General features: G+C 52.9%; 1 protein-coding gene across 1 annotated transcript in view; it reads right to left on the bottom strand.

Annotated features, from left to right (window-relative positions):
- The window catches only part of LOC148443178 (cocaine esterase-like), an 87,809-nt gene that overhangs the window by 17,216 nt on the left and 56,223 nt on the right, over window positions 1–14,370 (bottom strand). The window contains exons 7-8 of the mRNA XM_088463128.1: window positions 10,787–10,882; window positions 4,614–4,751 (exon numbers count right to left, since the gene is read on the bottom strand). Of these exons, the coding sequence (XP_088319254.1) occupies window positions 4,614–4,751; window positions 10,787–10,882 (234 nt within the window). The remainder of the gene's footprint in view (window positions 1–4,613; window positions 4,752–10,786; window positions 10,883–14,370) is intronic.

Here is a 14,370-nt window from a genome sequence, read left to right as displayed (position 1 = left end):
TGCCTCCCCTCCTCGCTCCCTGCCCTTCCCCTCCTCGCCTCCCCTCCTCGCTCTCTGCCCTTCCACTCCTTGCCTCCACTCCTCGCTCTCTGCCCTTCCCCTCCTTGCTCTCTGCCCTTCCCCTCTTCACCTCCCCTCCTTGCTCTTCCCCTCCTCGCTCTCTGCCCTTCCCCTCCTCAGTTTCTGCCCTTCCCCTCGCCTCCCCTCCTCGCTCTCTGACCTTCCCCTCCTTGCCTCCCCTCCTCGCTCTCTGCCCTTCCCCTCCTCGTCTCCCCTCCTCGCTCTCTGCCCTTCCCCTCCCCAGTCTCTGCCCTTCCCCTCCTCGCCTCCCCTCCTCGCTCTCTGCCCTTCCCCTCGTGTCCCCTCCTCGCTCTCTGCCCTTCCCCTCCTCGCCTCCCCTTGCTCTCTGCCCTTCCCCTCCTCAGTCTCTGCCCTTCCCCTCCTCGCTCTCTGCCCTTTCCCTCCTTGTCTCCCCTCCACGCTCTCTGCCCTTCCCCTCCTCGCCTCCCCTCCTCGCTCTCTGCCCTTCCCCTCCTCGCTCTCTCTGTCCTTCCCCTCCTCACCTCCCCTCCTTGCTCTCTGCCCTTCCCCTCCTCGCTCTCTGCCCTTCCCCTCCTTGCCTCCCCTCCTCGCTCTCTGCCCTTCCCCTCCTCGCTCTCTGCCCTTCCCCTCCTTGCCTCCACTCCTCGCTCTCTGCCCTTCCCCTCCTTGCTCTCTGCCCTTCCCCTCTTCACCTCCCCTCCTTGCTCTTCCCCTCCTCGCTCTCTGCCCTTCCCCTCCTCGCCTCCCCTCCTTGCTCTCTGCCCTTCCCCTCCTCAGTTTCTGCCCTTCCCCTCCTTGCCTCCCCTCCTCGCTCTCTGCCCTTCCCCTCCTCGCTCTCTGCCCTTCCCCTCCTTGCCTCCACTTCTCGCTCTCTACCCTTCCCCTCCTTGCTCTCTGCCCTTCCCCTCTTCACCTCCCCTCCTTGCTCTTCCCCTCCTCGCTCTCTGCCCTTCCCCTCCTCGCCTCCCCTCCTCGCTCTCTGCCCTTCCCCTCCTCGCCTCCCCTCCTCGCTCTCTGCCCTTCCTCACCTCGCCTCCCCTTCTCACTCTCTGCCCTTTGCAAACTACTTTACATCTAAAATTCATTCCATACATCTGGACATCATATCCAACCAGTCCCCCAGCTCTCCACCCCCCCTTTCCCGGATCACCCCTCCCCACCCATTTTGCCAAGTTTGACATCCTTCTCCCAGTATCTGGAGAGGAAGTCATGGTCCTCATCCGGTCCTCCGCCCTTCCACCTCCTCTCTTGACCCTATCCCTTCACGTCTACTACGCTACCTCTCTCCTTCTGCCTATTCCCATCCTGCCACCTCCTCAATCTCTCACTCTCATCTGGCACTGTCCCTTCTGCATTCAAATATACCCTTATCTCCCCCATTTTATCTCCCCCATTCTTAAAAAACCTACCCTTGATCCTAACACTCTCTCCAACTACCAGCTCATCTCTCTCCTCCCTTTTGCTTACAAACTCTTTAAGCATATTGTTTACAACCGCCTTAGCACCTTTATTTCCTCCCACTCCCTGCTTGATCCATTTTAGTCTGGTTTCCGTTCTCTCCACTCCACTAATAATGCCCTCACGATAGTCAGCAACGACCTCCTTGCTGCCAAATCCAAGGGCCACTACTCTCTGCTCATTCTCCTTGACCTCTCTGCTGCCTTTGACAATGTGTACCACCCTCTCCTGCTGCAAATCCTTCACTCCCTTGGTCTACGTGACACTGCCCTCTTCTGGCTGTCCTCCTACCTATCTGACCATTCCTTCTCTGTCTCATCTCATTACTCCTCTCCCTCCCACTTCCACTAACAGTAGGTGTTCCCCAAGGTTTTGTTTTAGGATCCTCTCCTATTCTCCCTATATACATCCTCTTTAGGTGAACTCATCAACTCTTTTTACCTCCATTATCATCTTTATGCTGATACTCAGATCTACCTCTCCTCCCCTGACCTCTCCCCCTTTCTCTTCACTTGTATCTCCAGCTGTCTCTCTTAAAATGTCTAAAACTGAGCTAATCATCTTCCCACCATCCCACATAACCTCACTTCCCCAAATGTCATTATCAATTGATGTCACAACTATCTCCTCTAGCCCCAAGGTGCGCTGTCTTGATGTTATCATGGACTCATCCCTCTCCTTCAAACCACATATCCAGAACCTCTCACAGTCCTGTCGTTTCCATCTCAAAAATATTTCCAGGATCAGACCCTATCTCACCAAGAATTATTTATTTATTTATTATTTATTACCAGTTATTTTTATAGCGCACACATATTCCGCAGCGCTTTACAGAGAGAATATTTGCCCATTCACATCAGTCCCTGCCCCAGTGGAGCTTACAATCTAGGGACCTCAATCAGAGTCGGTCGTTGCAGCCGCACGGTCGTACGCCACCGATGTTCGCTATACTGCACATGGGTAAAGTTCGCAATGCACGTGCGCAAACTAGCGACTACGATCAGAAATTTCTCTCTCCTTGAACACAGCCAGGTTGGTAGTTTGAGTGACAGAATGAGGCGTTTGTGGGTGGTAACAGGGAAAAGTGCTTGAAAACGGGGGAGTGGAGATCCGAACGCAGGCGTGCCTAATTATACGAACGGCGTTTTATGGGAGTGCACACGGTTTATGGGAGTGCATAATTAACAAAGTAGCGTCATGGCACATGTGACATGGGAGGTTTTTACACTAATATGATCGTAGAGCTTAAGAGAGGGTATGGTCAACCTTAAGCTCTACGACCAGTTCCGATGGTTCCCGATTAATCCTTATATGCCCAGAGATGACGTACAATGCGTACGAGAAGGGGGCGTATTTTTTTGAATTCCGACTGCCTCCTCCCCTTGGTCGGCCAGCTACCGATCCGAACTTAGGGACGCAACTTGCGAGGTAATCATTTGAATATCCGGCCCCTTTTCCCGACCGACTCTGAATGAGGTCCTATATTCCCTATCACATACACATACACACACATACACACTAGGGTTAATTTGTGTTGGGAGCCAATTAACCTATCAGTAGATTTTTGGAGTGTGGGAGGAAACCAGAGTACCCGGAGGAAACCCACGCAAGCACAGGGAGAATATACAAACTCCACACAGTTAGGGCCATGGTGGGAATTGAACCCATGACCTGATTGCTGTGAGGCAGTAACGCTAACCATTACACCGTCTGTGCTGCCCACAGAATGCCACCAAACTCTCATACACTCACTGGTCATCTCCAGATTGGACTACTGTAACCTCCTCCTAGCTGGCCTCCCTGACTCCCACCTCTCTCCACTCCAGTCTGTCCTCAATGCTGCTGCTCGGCTCATCTTCCTCTCCAAATGCTCTACATCTGCTTCCCCTCTCCTACAAGCCCTCCATAGGCTCCCCTTCCCCTTCAGAACCCAATTCAAGGTTCTTACACTCACTTACAAAGCCCTCACCCATTTTTTTCCCATTAACATCTCTGGCCTTATTTCCCTTCACATTCTTGCCCGTCCACTTCACTCAACAAATGCACACCGCCTCTCATGCCAACTGTTTACTTCCTCCCACTCCCGCCTCCAAGATTTTGCCCTTGCTGCTCCTTACCTTTGGAACTCTCTCGCTCTCCCTATCAGATTCTCCACCTCTCTTCAAATCTTGAAACGGGCTCTCAAGACCCCACTACTTCATCAAGGCCTTCCAGCTCTCATCCTAACCCTCTGCTCCATGCTCCTTCCTGTCTACCCCCTCTGTGTCATGCCTGTTTGTCTGCCCTTCCCCTTTAGAATGTAAGCTGTCACGAGCAGGGCCCTTTGCCCTCTTGTGCTTCTCCTTATACTATTATCTACTCCTTACTCCCCAAAAGGGGTTGTGTATGAGATCCCAGCTGTTGGGATGTCGCTGGTCAGAATACCGACAACAGCATCCCGACAGTCAGAATGCCGACACCCATAAGGACATAAGGTAATCCTAACCCTTACCCCTCCCTCACCGGGGCCTAAACCTAACCTCCCCCTAGTGCCTAAACCTAACTACCCCCTCCCCACACCCAAAACCTAACTCCCCCCCCTAGTGCCTAACCCCGCACCCTAACTCTCCCCCTAACACACGATACCTACCGGTCAGGATTTCGGCACCAGTATTTTGTCGGTTGTCATCCCGCATGGCAGGATGCTGACTACATCCCCCCAAAGGGGCACCTAACACTTGATTGCTGACTGACTCCCTACTACTTCTTTTGAGTGTTAGAAGCAGAAATGTGTACAAACCATGTCCTTGTCCTGCACTGTAATGTACTGTAAGTCACTGGTTTCTTGTTCACTTATTAGTTTATGTTCTGTGTAAGGCGCTGCGGAACCCTTATGGCGCCATATAAATAAAGCATAATAATAATAAAAGGTCGGAGGTTGCGCCTTCGGCATTCCAGGTTCCAGGTCCTAGTGTCTGGACAGAGAGACAGTGCAGGGCGCTCTCTCCTAACAACCTCCTCTGGCGCCCCCTGGAGCCCAGCCATTGGCACCCTAGCCTCCATGTACCACGTCTCATGCAGTTGCAGCCCATAAACAATGAATTTGTGAGATATATATATATATTGTATCTTACCGCAGGAAGGATCCAGCCGAACTCCTGCTCCGTCACACCAGTCAGAAACGGGACACTGTTACTCTCATTATCAACCATAATCTTTTCTGGAGCCTTAGGAAGAAACACCCCGTCTATGCTCCCGGGCAAAGGCAGGAACTGTAGGGACAGATAATATCATGTCAGGAACACATCATGGCATGCCACCCCTCCGGGATTACTCTGGACAGTCATGACCTCTATATGGAGTCCGGGCTGTTATTAAACCCGGACGGGCAGTGGGGCTGATTTACAGATGTACGGTATTGCACAGCTGCTGAGACTTTGTGCGCGGTGGCTGTGCAATAGTGTGCTAATGCCCTGGGGAGAGGAGGAGGCCCGTGTAAAGCAGCCTCCGTTTGGCCCCCCTCCTCTGCTCCTGGGCTTCCCACTTGCACACCCTCCTACATGTCCCCTTCCACCAGGTACACAGCGCTCTGCCCCTGGGCTTTCCACTTACACACCCTCCAACATGTCCCCTCCCACCAGGTACACAGTGCTCTGCTCCTGGGCTTCCCACTTACACACCCTCCTACATGTCCCCTCCACCAGGTACACAGTGCTCTGCTCCTGGGCTTCCCACTTACACACCCTCCTACATGTCCCCTTCCACCAGGTACACAGTGCTCTGCTCCTGGGCTTCCCACTTACACACCCTCCAACATGTCCCCTCCCACCAGGTACACAGCGCTCTGCTCCTGGGCTTCCCACTTACACACCCTCCTACATGTCCCCATCCACCAGGTACACAGCGCTCTGCTCCTGGGCTTCCTACCTACACACCTCCTACATGTCCCCTTCCACAAGGTACACAGTGCTCTGCTCCTGGGCTTCCCACTTACACACCCTCCTACATGTCCCCGTCCACCAGGTACACAGTGCTCTGCTCCTGGGCTTCCCACTTACACACCCTCCTACATGTCCCCTCCCACCAGGTACACAGCGCTCTGCTCCTGGCCTTCCCCCTTACACACCCTCCTACATGTCCCCTTCCACCAGGTACACAGTGCTCTGCTCCTGGGCTTCCCACTTACACACCCTCCTACATGTCCCCTTCAACCAGGTACACAGTGCTCTGCTCCTGGGCTTCCCCCAAACACACCCTCCTACATGTCCCCTCCCACCAGGTACACAGTGCTCTGCTCCTGGGCTTCCCACTTACACACCCTCCTACATGTCCCCTTCAACCAGGTACACAGTGCTCTGCTCCTGGGCTTCCCCCAAACACACCCTCCTACATGTCCCCTCCCACCAGGTACACAGCGCTCTGCTCCTGGGCTTCCTACCTACACACCTCCTACATGTCCCCTTCCACCAGGTACACAGTGCTCTGCTCCTGGGCTTCCCACTTACACACCCTCCTACATGTCCCCGTCCACCAGGTACACAATGCTCTACTCCTGGTCTTCCCACTTAAACACCCTCCTACATGTCCCCTCCCACTAGGTACACAGCGCTCTGCTCCTGGGCTTCCCACTTACACACCCTCCTACATGTCCCCTTCCACCAGGTACACAGTGCTCTGCTCCTGGGCTTCCCACTTACACATCCTCCTACATGTCCCCTTCCACCAGGTACACAGCGCTCTGCTCCTGGGCTTCCCACTTACACATCCTCCTACATGTCCCCTTCCACCAGGTACACAGCGCTCTGCTCCTGGCCTTCCCCCTTACACACCCTCCTACATGTCCCCTTCCACCAGGTACACAGTGCTCTGCTCCTGGGCTTCCCACTTACACACCCTTCTACATGTCCCCTTCCACCAGGTACACAACGCTCTGCTCCTGGGCTTCCCACTTACACACCCTCCAACATGTCCCCTTCCACCAGGTACACAGTGCTCTGCTCCTGGGCTTCCCACTTACACACCCTCCTACATGTCCCCTTCCACCAGGTACACAGCGCTCTGCTCCTGGGCTTCCCACTTACACACCCTCCTACATGTCTCCTCCCACCAGGTACACAGTGCTCTGCCCCTGGGCTTCCCACTTACACACCCTCCTACATGTCTCCTCCCACCAGGTACACAGTGCTCTGCCCCTGGGCTTCCCACTTACACACCCTCCTACATGTTCCCTTCCACCAGGTACACAGTGCTCTGCTCCTGGGCTTCCCACTTACACACCCTCCTACATGTCCCCATCCACCAGGTACACAGTGCTCTGCTCCTGGGCTTCCCACTTACACACCCTCCTACATGTCCCCTTCCACCAGGTACACAATGCTCTGCTCCTGGGCTTCCCACTTACACATCCTCCTACATGTCCCCTTCCACCAGGTACACAGCGCTCTGCTCCTGGGCTTCCCACTTACACACCCTCCTATATGTCCCCACCTACCAGGTACACAATGCTCTGCTCCTGGGCTTCCCACTTACACACCCTCCTACATGTCCCCTTCCACCAGGTACACAGTGCTCTGCTCCTGGGCTTCCCACTTACACACCCTCCTACATGTCCCCTTCCACCAGGTACACAATGCTCTGCTCCTGGGCTTCCCACTTACACACCCTCCTACATGTCCTCTTCCACAAGGTACACAGTGCTCTGCTCCTGGGCTTTCCACTTACACACCCTCCTACATGTCCCCTTCCACCAGGTACACAGTGCTCAGCTCCTGGGCTTCCCACTTACACACCCTCCTACATGTCCCCTTCCACCAGGTACACAGCGCTCTGCTCCTGGGCTTCCCACTTACACACTCTCCTACATGTCCCCTTCCACCAGGTACACAATGCTCTGCTCCTGGGCTTCCCACTTACACACCCTCCTACATGTCCTCTTCCACAAGGTACACAGTGCTCTGCTCCTGGGCTTCCCACTTACACACCCTCCTACATGTCCCCTTCCACCAGGTACACAGTGCTCTGCTCCTGGGCTTCCCACTTACACACCCTCCTACATGTCCCCTTCCACCAGGTACACAGCGCTCTGCTCCTGGGCTTCCCACTTACACATCCTCCTACATGTCCCCTTCCACCAGGTACACAATGCTCTGCTCCTGGGCTTCCCACTTACACACCCTCCTACATGTCCCCTTCCACCAGGTACACAGTACTCTGCTCCTGGGCTTCCCACTTACACACCCTCCTACATGTCCCCTTCCACCAGGTACACAGTGCTCTGCTCCTGGGCTTCCCACTTACACACCCTCCTACCTGTCCCCTTCCACCAGGTACACAATGCTCCGCTCCTGGACTTCAGCAGCACATCAGATGGCAAGATGAGATCACACAATTTAATAAGGGTGTACACACTATACAATAGTCGCTGCGATCCATCGTTGGCCTATATATCGCGTAGTACGTACCCGGCTTTATTGCACATGTGTGAACTAGAATGGCTAAGACAGAATAGAGCTTGTACTCATTATCCTATGTACATCTCTTTCCTAATGGTTCTCTAGGTCAGTGTCCCTGTAATATTATCTTTATTGCTATAAAAGGGACACTAACTTACAATACTCAATATTCCAGTATAAACCACTAGGAAACAGATATACACGTCTTGTATATAGCTGTGATGGGATATTGAGTACAAGTTCTGTACTTCTGTCTCCATCATTGTAGACAGCAATAGGATGCCTGAAGAAGCCTCATTGGCAGGAAGTCTGGTGTGCATAAGAAAATTGTTTCCCCCATGATCACATCTTTATCTAATATATATTAAGAAACTGGTAATATATAGATACAATCTTCCCTTAGGTCATAGTTGAGATATGTAGGGATGGTATATGATATCCAGAGCCGTAACGAAACTTTTTGGTGCCCTGTGCCAGAAAGAACATTGGCGCCCCCCTCATTTTTCAAAGGGACATAATGCACCCAAAAAAGGGGAATGGCCTCATGGGGAAGGGTCAGGGAAGAGATAGGAGAGGCAAGGAGATGCTGGGGATATAGAGGGACATAATATAGTGCATCTGAGAGAGGGCCATGGCCTCATGGGGAAGGGCAGGGAAGAGATAGAGGAGGCCAGGAGATGCTGGGGATAAATAGGGACATAATATAGTGCACCTGAGAGAGGGCCATGGCCTCATGGAGAAGGGCCAAAGAAGAGATAGGAGAGGCCAGGAGATGCTGGGGATAAATAGGGACATAATATAGTGCACCTGAGAGAGGGCCATGGCCTCATGGAGAAGGGCCAAAGAAGAGATAGGAGAGGCCAGGAGATGCTGGGGATGAATAGGGACATAATATAGCGCACCTGAGAGAGAGCCATGGCCTCATGGGGAAGGGTCAGGGAAGAGATAGGAGAGGCCAGGAGATGCTGGGGATAAATAGGGACATACTATAGTGCACCTGAGAGAGGGCCATGGCCTCATGGGGAAGGGTCAGGGAAGAGATAGGAGAGGCCAGGAGATGCTGGGGATAAATAGGGACATAATATAGTGCACCTGAGAGAGGGCCATGGCCTCATGGGGAAGGGCCAGGGAAGAGATAGGGGAGACCAGGAGATGGTGGGGATGAATAGGGACATAATATAGTGCACCTGAGAGAGGGCCATGGCCTCATGGAGAAGGGCCAAAGAAGAGATAGAGGAGGCCAGGAGATGCTGGGGATAAATAGGGACATAATATAGCGCACCTGAGAGAGGGCCATGGCCTCATGGGGAAGGGTCAGGGAAGAGATAGGAGAGGCCAGGAGATGCTGGGGATAAATAGGGACATAATATAGCGCACCTGAGAGAGGGCCATGGCCTCATGGGGAAGGGTCAGGGAAGAGATAGGAGAGGCCAGGAGATGCTGGGGATAAATAGGGACATAATATAGTGCACCTGAGAGAGGGCCATGGCCTCATGGGGAAGGGCCAGGGAAGAGATAGGGGAGGCCAGGAGATGCTGGGGATAAATAGGGAAATAATATAGTGCACCTGAAAGAGGGCAATGGCCTCACGGGGAAGGGCCATGAGATGCTGGGGATAAATAGGGACATAATATAGTGCACCTGAGAGAGGGCCATGGCCTCATGGGGAAGGGCCAGGGAAGAGATAGGGGAAGCCAGGAGATGCTGGGGATACATAGGGACATAATATAGTGCACCTGAGAGAGGGCCATGGCCTCATGGGGAAGGGCCAGGGAAGAGATAGGGGAGGCCAGGAGATGCTGGGCATAAATAGGGACATAATATAGTGCACCTGAGAGAGGGCCATGGCCTCATGGGGAAGGGCCAGGGAAGAGATAGGGGAGACCAGGAGATGGTGGGGATGAATAGGGACATAATATAGTGCACCTGAGAGAGGGCCATGGCCTCATGGGGAAGGGCCAGGGAAGAGATAGGGGAGGCCAGGAGATGCTGGGGATAAATAGGGACATAATATAGTGCACCTGAGAGAGGGCCATGGCCTCATGGGGAAGGGCCAGGGAGGAGATAGGGGAGGCCAGGAGATGCTGGGGATAAATAGGGACATAATATAGTGCACCTGAGAAAGGGCCATGGCCTCATGGGGAAGGGCCAGGGAAGAGATAGGGGAGGCCAGGAGATGCTGGGGATATATAGGGACATAATATAGTGCACCTGAGAGAGGGCCATGGCCTCATGGGGAAGGGCCAGGGAAGAGATAGGGGAGGCCAGGAGATGCTGGGGATAAATAGGGACATAATATAGTGCACCTGAGAGAGGGCCATGGCCTCATGGGGAAGGGCCAGGGAAGAGATAGGAGAGGCCAGGAGATGCTGGGGATAAATAGGGACATAATATAGTGCACCTGAGAGAGGGCCATGGCCTCATGGGGAAGGGCCAGGGAAGAGATAGGGGAGGCCAGGAGATGCTGGGGATAAATAGGGACATAATATAGTGCACCTGAGAGAGAGCCATGGCCTCATGGGGAAGGGCCAGGGAAGAGATAGGGGAGGCCAGGAGATGCTGGGGATAAATAGGGACATAATATAGTGCACCTGAGAGAGGGCCATGGCCTCATGGGAAAGGTCTGGGGAAGAGATAGGGGAGGCCAGGAGATGCTGGGGAAGAAATAAGAGGAAGCTACAAGTGAGAATGATAATAAACAGAAATTTGACAGGCCCAAAGAGCGCCCCCCGCCCTGTGGTGCCCTGTGCGATGGCACCGGCGGCACTACCCTAGTTATGGCCCTGATGATATCTGTGTATATATAACCTCCCCTATCATTCTGATACTGGACAATATAAGATAATTTACAGTACCAAATTAATACTTATAGTGAGTATCTCTTCTTCAGTTTTTGTCTTGAAACAATCCAGCAACGAGTTCTGGTCACAGTCGGTCACATTCACAATCATCTGCAAAAGTAACATTTATCTGGTTACAACAAAGTCTGCAAGGATTCCAAACAGTATAGCCGTGTGTCCTTCTTATAGGGGGGAAAGAGATCTGTTCACTTGTGTGATTGTGTTAGAGTGGACAGGGCTGTATGTATAACTCCCAACTCTCCCAATTTCGGATGCAGTCCCGATTTAAGAGTTCTGCCCACCCGTCCTGAACATCTTGACAGGTCACTGCACTATCTGTGATAACTGCCCCACTCTGACGCTGTCATGTCCCCGCTGACTTACCGAGCCGAAGTGTTGGGAGGTAAGTTGCAACATACAGGGCCAGTGTCTAGATAGGAGAATGGAAATGGAAGCAGCAGGAAGTCACAGACTGAGAGTTATATAGTGGGAGGAGCAGGGTCCCCAGCAGCACAGAGCAGTGATGTCAGGCTCCTGTCACACTGATACAGGAAGTCACATACTGAGAGTTATATAGTGGGAGGAGCAGGGTCCCCAGCAGCACAGAGTAGTGATGTCATCCTCCTGTCACACTGATACAGGAAGTCACAGACTGAGAGTTATATAGTGGGAGGAGCAGGGTCCCCAGCAGCACAGAGTAGTGATGTCAGGCTCCTGTCACACTGATACAGGAAGTCATAGACAGAGAGTTATATAGTGGGAGGAGCAGGGTCCCCAGCAGCACAGAGTAGTGATGTCAGGCTCCTGTCACACTGATACAGGAAGCCACAGACTGAGAGTTATATAGTGGTAGGAGCAGGGTCCCCAGCAGCACAGAGTAGTGATGTCAGGCTCCTGTCACACTGATACAGGAAGTCACATACTGAGAGTTATATAGTGGGAGGAGCAGGGTCCCCAGCAGCACAGAGTAGTGATGTCATCCTCCTGTCACACTGATACAGGAAGTCACAGACTGAGAGTTATATAGTGGGAGGAGCAGGGTCCCCAGCAGCACAGAGTAGTGATGTCAGGCTGCTGTCACACTGATACAGGAAGTCACAGACTGAGAGTTATATAGTGGGAGGAGCAGGGTCCCCAGCAGCACACAGTAGTGATGTCAGGCTCCTGTGTCACACTGATACAGGAAGTCACAGACTGAGAGTTATATAGTGGTAGGAGCAGGGTCCCCAGCAGCACAGAGTAGTGATGTCAGGCTCCTGTCACACTGATACAGGAAGTCATAGACAGAGAGTTATATAGTGGGAGGAGCAGGGTCCCCAGCAGCACAGAGTAGTGATGTCAGGATCCTGTCACACTGATACAGGAAGCCACAGACTGAGAGTTATATAGTGGTAGGAGCAGGGTCCCCAGCAGCACAGAGTAGTGATGTCAGGCTCCTGTCACACTGATACAGGAAGCCATAGACTGAGAGTTATATAGTGGGAGGAGCAGGGTCCCCAGCAGCACAGAGTAGTGATGTCATCCTCCTGTCACACTGATACAGGAAGTCACAGACTGAGAGTTATATAGTGGGAGGAGCAGGGTCCCCAGCAGCACAGAGTAGTGATGTCAGGCTCCTGTCACACTGATACAGGAAGCCACAGACTGAGAGTTATATAGTGGGAGGAGCAGGGTCCCCAGCAGCACAGAGTAGTGATGTCAGGCTCCTGTCACACTGATACAGGAAGTCATAGACAGAGAGTTATATAGTGGGAGGAGCAGGGTCCCCAGCAGCACAGAGTAGTGATGTCAGGCTCCTGTCACACTGATACAGGAAGTCACAGACTGAGAGTTATATAGTGGTAGGAGCAGGGTCCCCAGCAGCACAGAGTAGTGATGTCAGGCTCCTGTCACACTGATACAGGAAGCCATAGACTGAGAGTTATATAGTGGGAGGAGCAGGGTCCCCAGCAGCACAGAGTAGTGATGTCATCCTCCTGTCACACTGATACAGGAAGTCACAGACTGAGAGTTATATAGTGGGAGGAGCAGGGTCCCCAGCAGCACAGAGTAGTGATGTCAGGCTGCTGTCACACTGATACAGGAAGTCACAGACTGAGAGTTATATAGTGGGAGGAGCAGGGTCCCCAGCAGCACACAGTAGTGATGTCAGGCTCCTGTGTCACACTGATACAGGAAGTCACAGACTGAGAGTTATATAGTGGTAGGAGCAGGGTCCCCAGCAGCACAGAGTAGTGATGTCAGGCTCCTGTCACACTGATACAGGAAGTCATAGACAGAGAGTTATATAGTGGGAGGAGCAGGGTCCCCAGCAGCACAGAGTAGTGATGTCAGGATCCTGTCACACTGATACAGGAAGCCACAGACTGAGAGTTATATAGTGGTAGGAGCAGGGTCCCCAGCAGCACAGAGTAGTGATGTCAGGCTCCTGTCACACTGATACAGGAAGCCATAGACTGAGAGTTATATAGTGGGAGGAGCAGGGTCCCCAGCAGCACAGAGTAGTGATGTCATCCTCCTGTCACACTGATACAGGAAGTCACAGACTGAGAGTTATATAGTGGGAGGAGCAGGGTCCCCAGCAGCACAGAGTAGTGATGTCAGGCTCCTGTCACACTGATACAGGAAGCCACAGACTGAGAGTTATATAGTGGGAGGAGCAGGGTCCCCAGCAGCACAGAGTAGTGATGTCAGGCTCCTGTCACACTGATACAGGAAGTCATAGACAGAGAGTTATATAGTGGGAGGAGCAGGGTCCCCAGCAGCACAGAGTAGTGATGTCAGGCTCCTGTCACACTGATACAGGAAGTCACAGACTGAGAGTTATATAGTGGTAGGAGCAGGGTCCCCAGCAGCACAGAGTAGTGATGTCAGGCTCCTGTCACACTGATACAGGAAGCCATAGACTGAGAGTTATATAGTGGGAGGAGCAGGGTCCCCAGCAGCACAGAGTAGTGATGTCATCCTCCTGTCACACTGATACAGGAAGTCACAGACTGAGAGTTATATAGTGGGAGGAGCAGGGTCCCCAGCAGCACAGAGTAGTGATGTCAGGCTCCCGTCACACTGATACAGGAAGTCACAGACTGAGAGTTATATAGTGGGAGGAGCAGGGTCCCCAGCAGCACAGAGTAGTGATGTCAGTCTCCTGTCACACTGATACAGGAAGCCACAGACTGAGAGTTATATAGTGGGAGGAGCAGGGTCCCCAGCAGCACAGAGTAGTGATGTCAGGCTCCTGTCACACTGATACAGGAAGCCATAGACTGAGAGTTATATAGTGGGAGGAGCAGGGTCCCCAGCAGCACAGAGTAGTGATGTCATCCTCCTGTCACACTGATACAGGAAGTCACAGACTGAGAGTTATATAGTGGGAGGAGCAGGGTCCCCAGCAGCACAGAGTAGTGATGTCAGTCTCCTGTCACACTGATACAGGAAGCCACAGACTGAGAGTTATATAGTGGGAGGAGCAGGGTCCCCAGCAGCACAGAGTAGTGATGTCAGGCTCCTGTCACACTGATACAGGAAGTCATAGACAGAGAGTTATATTGTGGGAGGAGCAGGGTCCCCAGCAGCACAGAGTAGTGATGTCAGGCTGC

The sequence above is a fragment of the Taudactylus pleione genome, unplaced genomic scaffold (genome assembly GCF_031769625.1).
Source record: "Taudactylus pleione unplaced genomic scaffold, aTauple2 ptg001318l, whole genome shotgun sequence".
NCBI lineage: Eukaryota > Metazoa > Chordata > Amphibia > Anura > Myobatrachidae > Taudactylus > Taudactylus pleione.
This window is presented reverse-complemented; position numbering and strand designations above follow the sequence as displayed.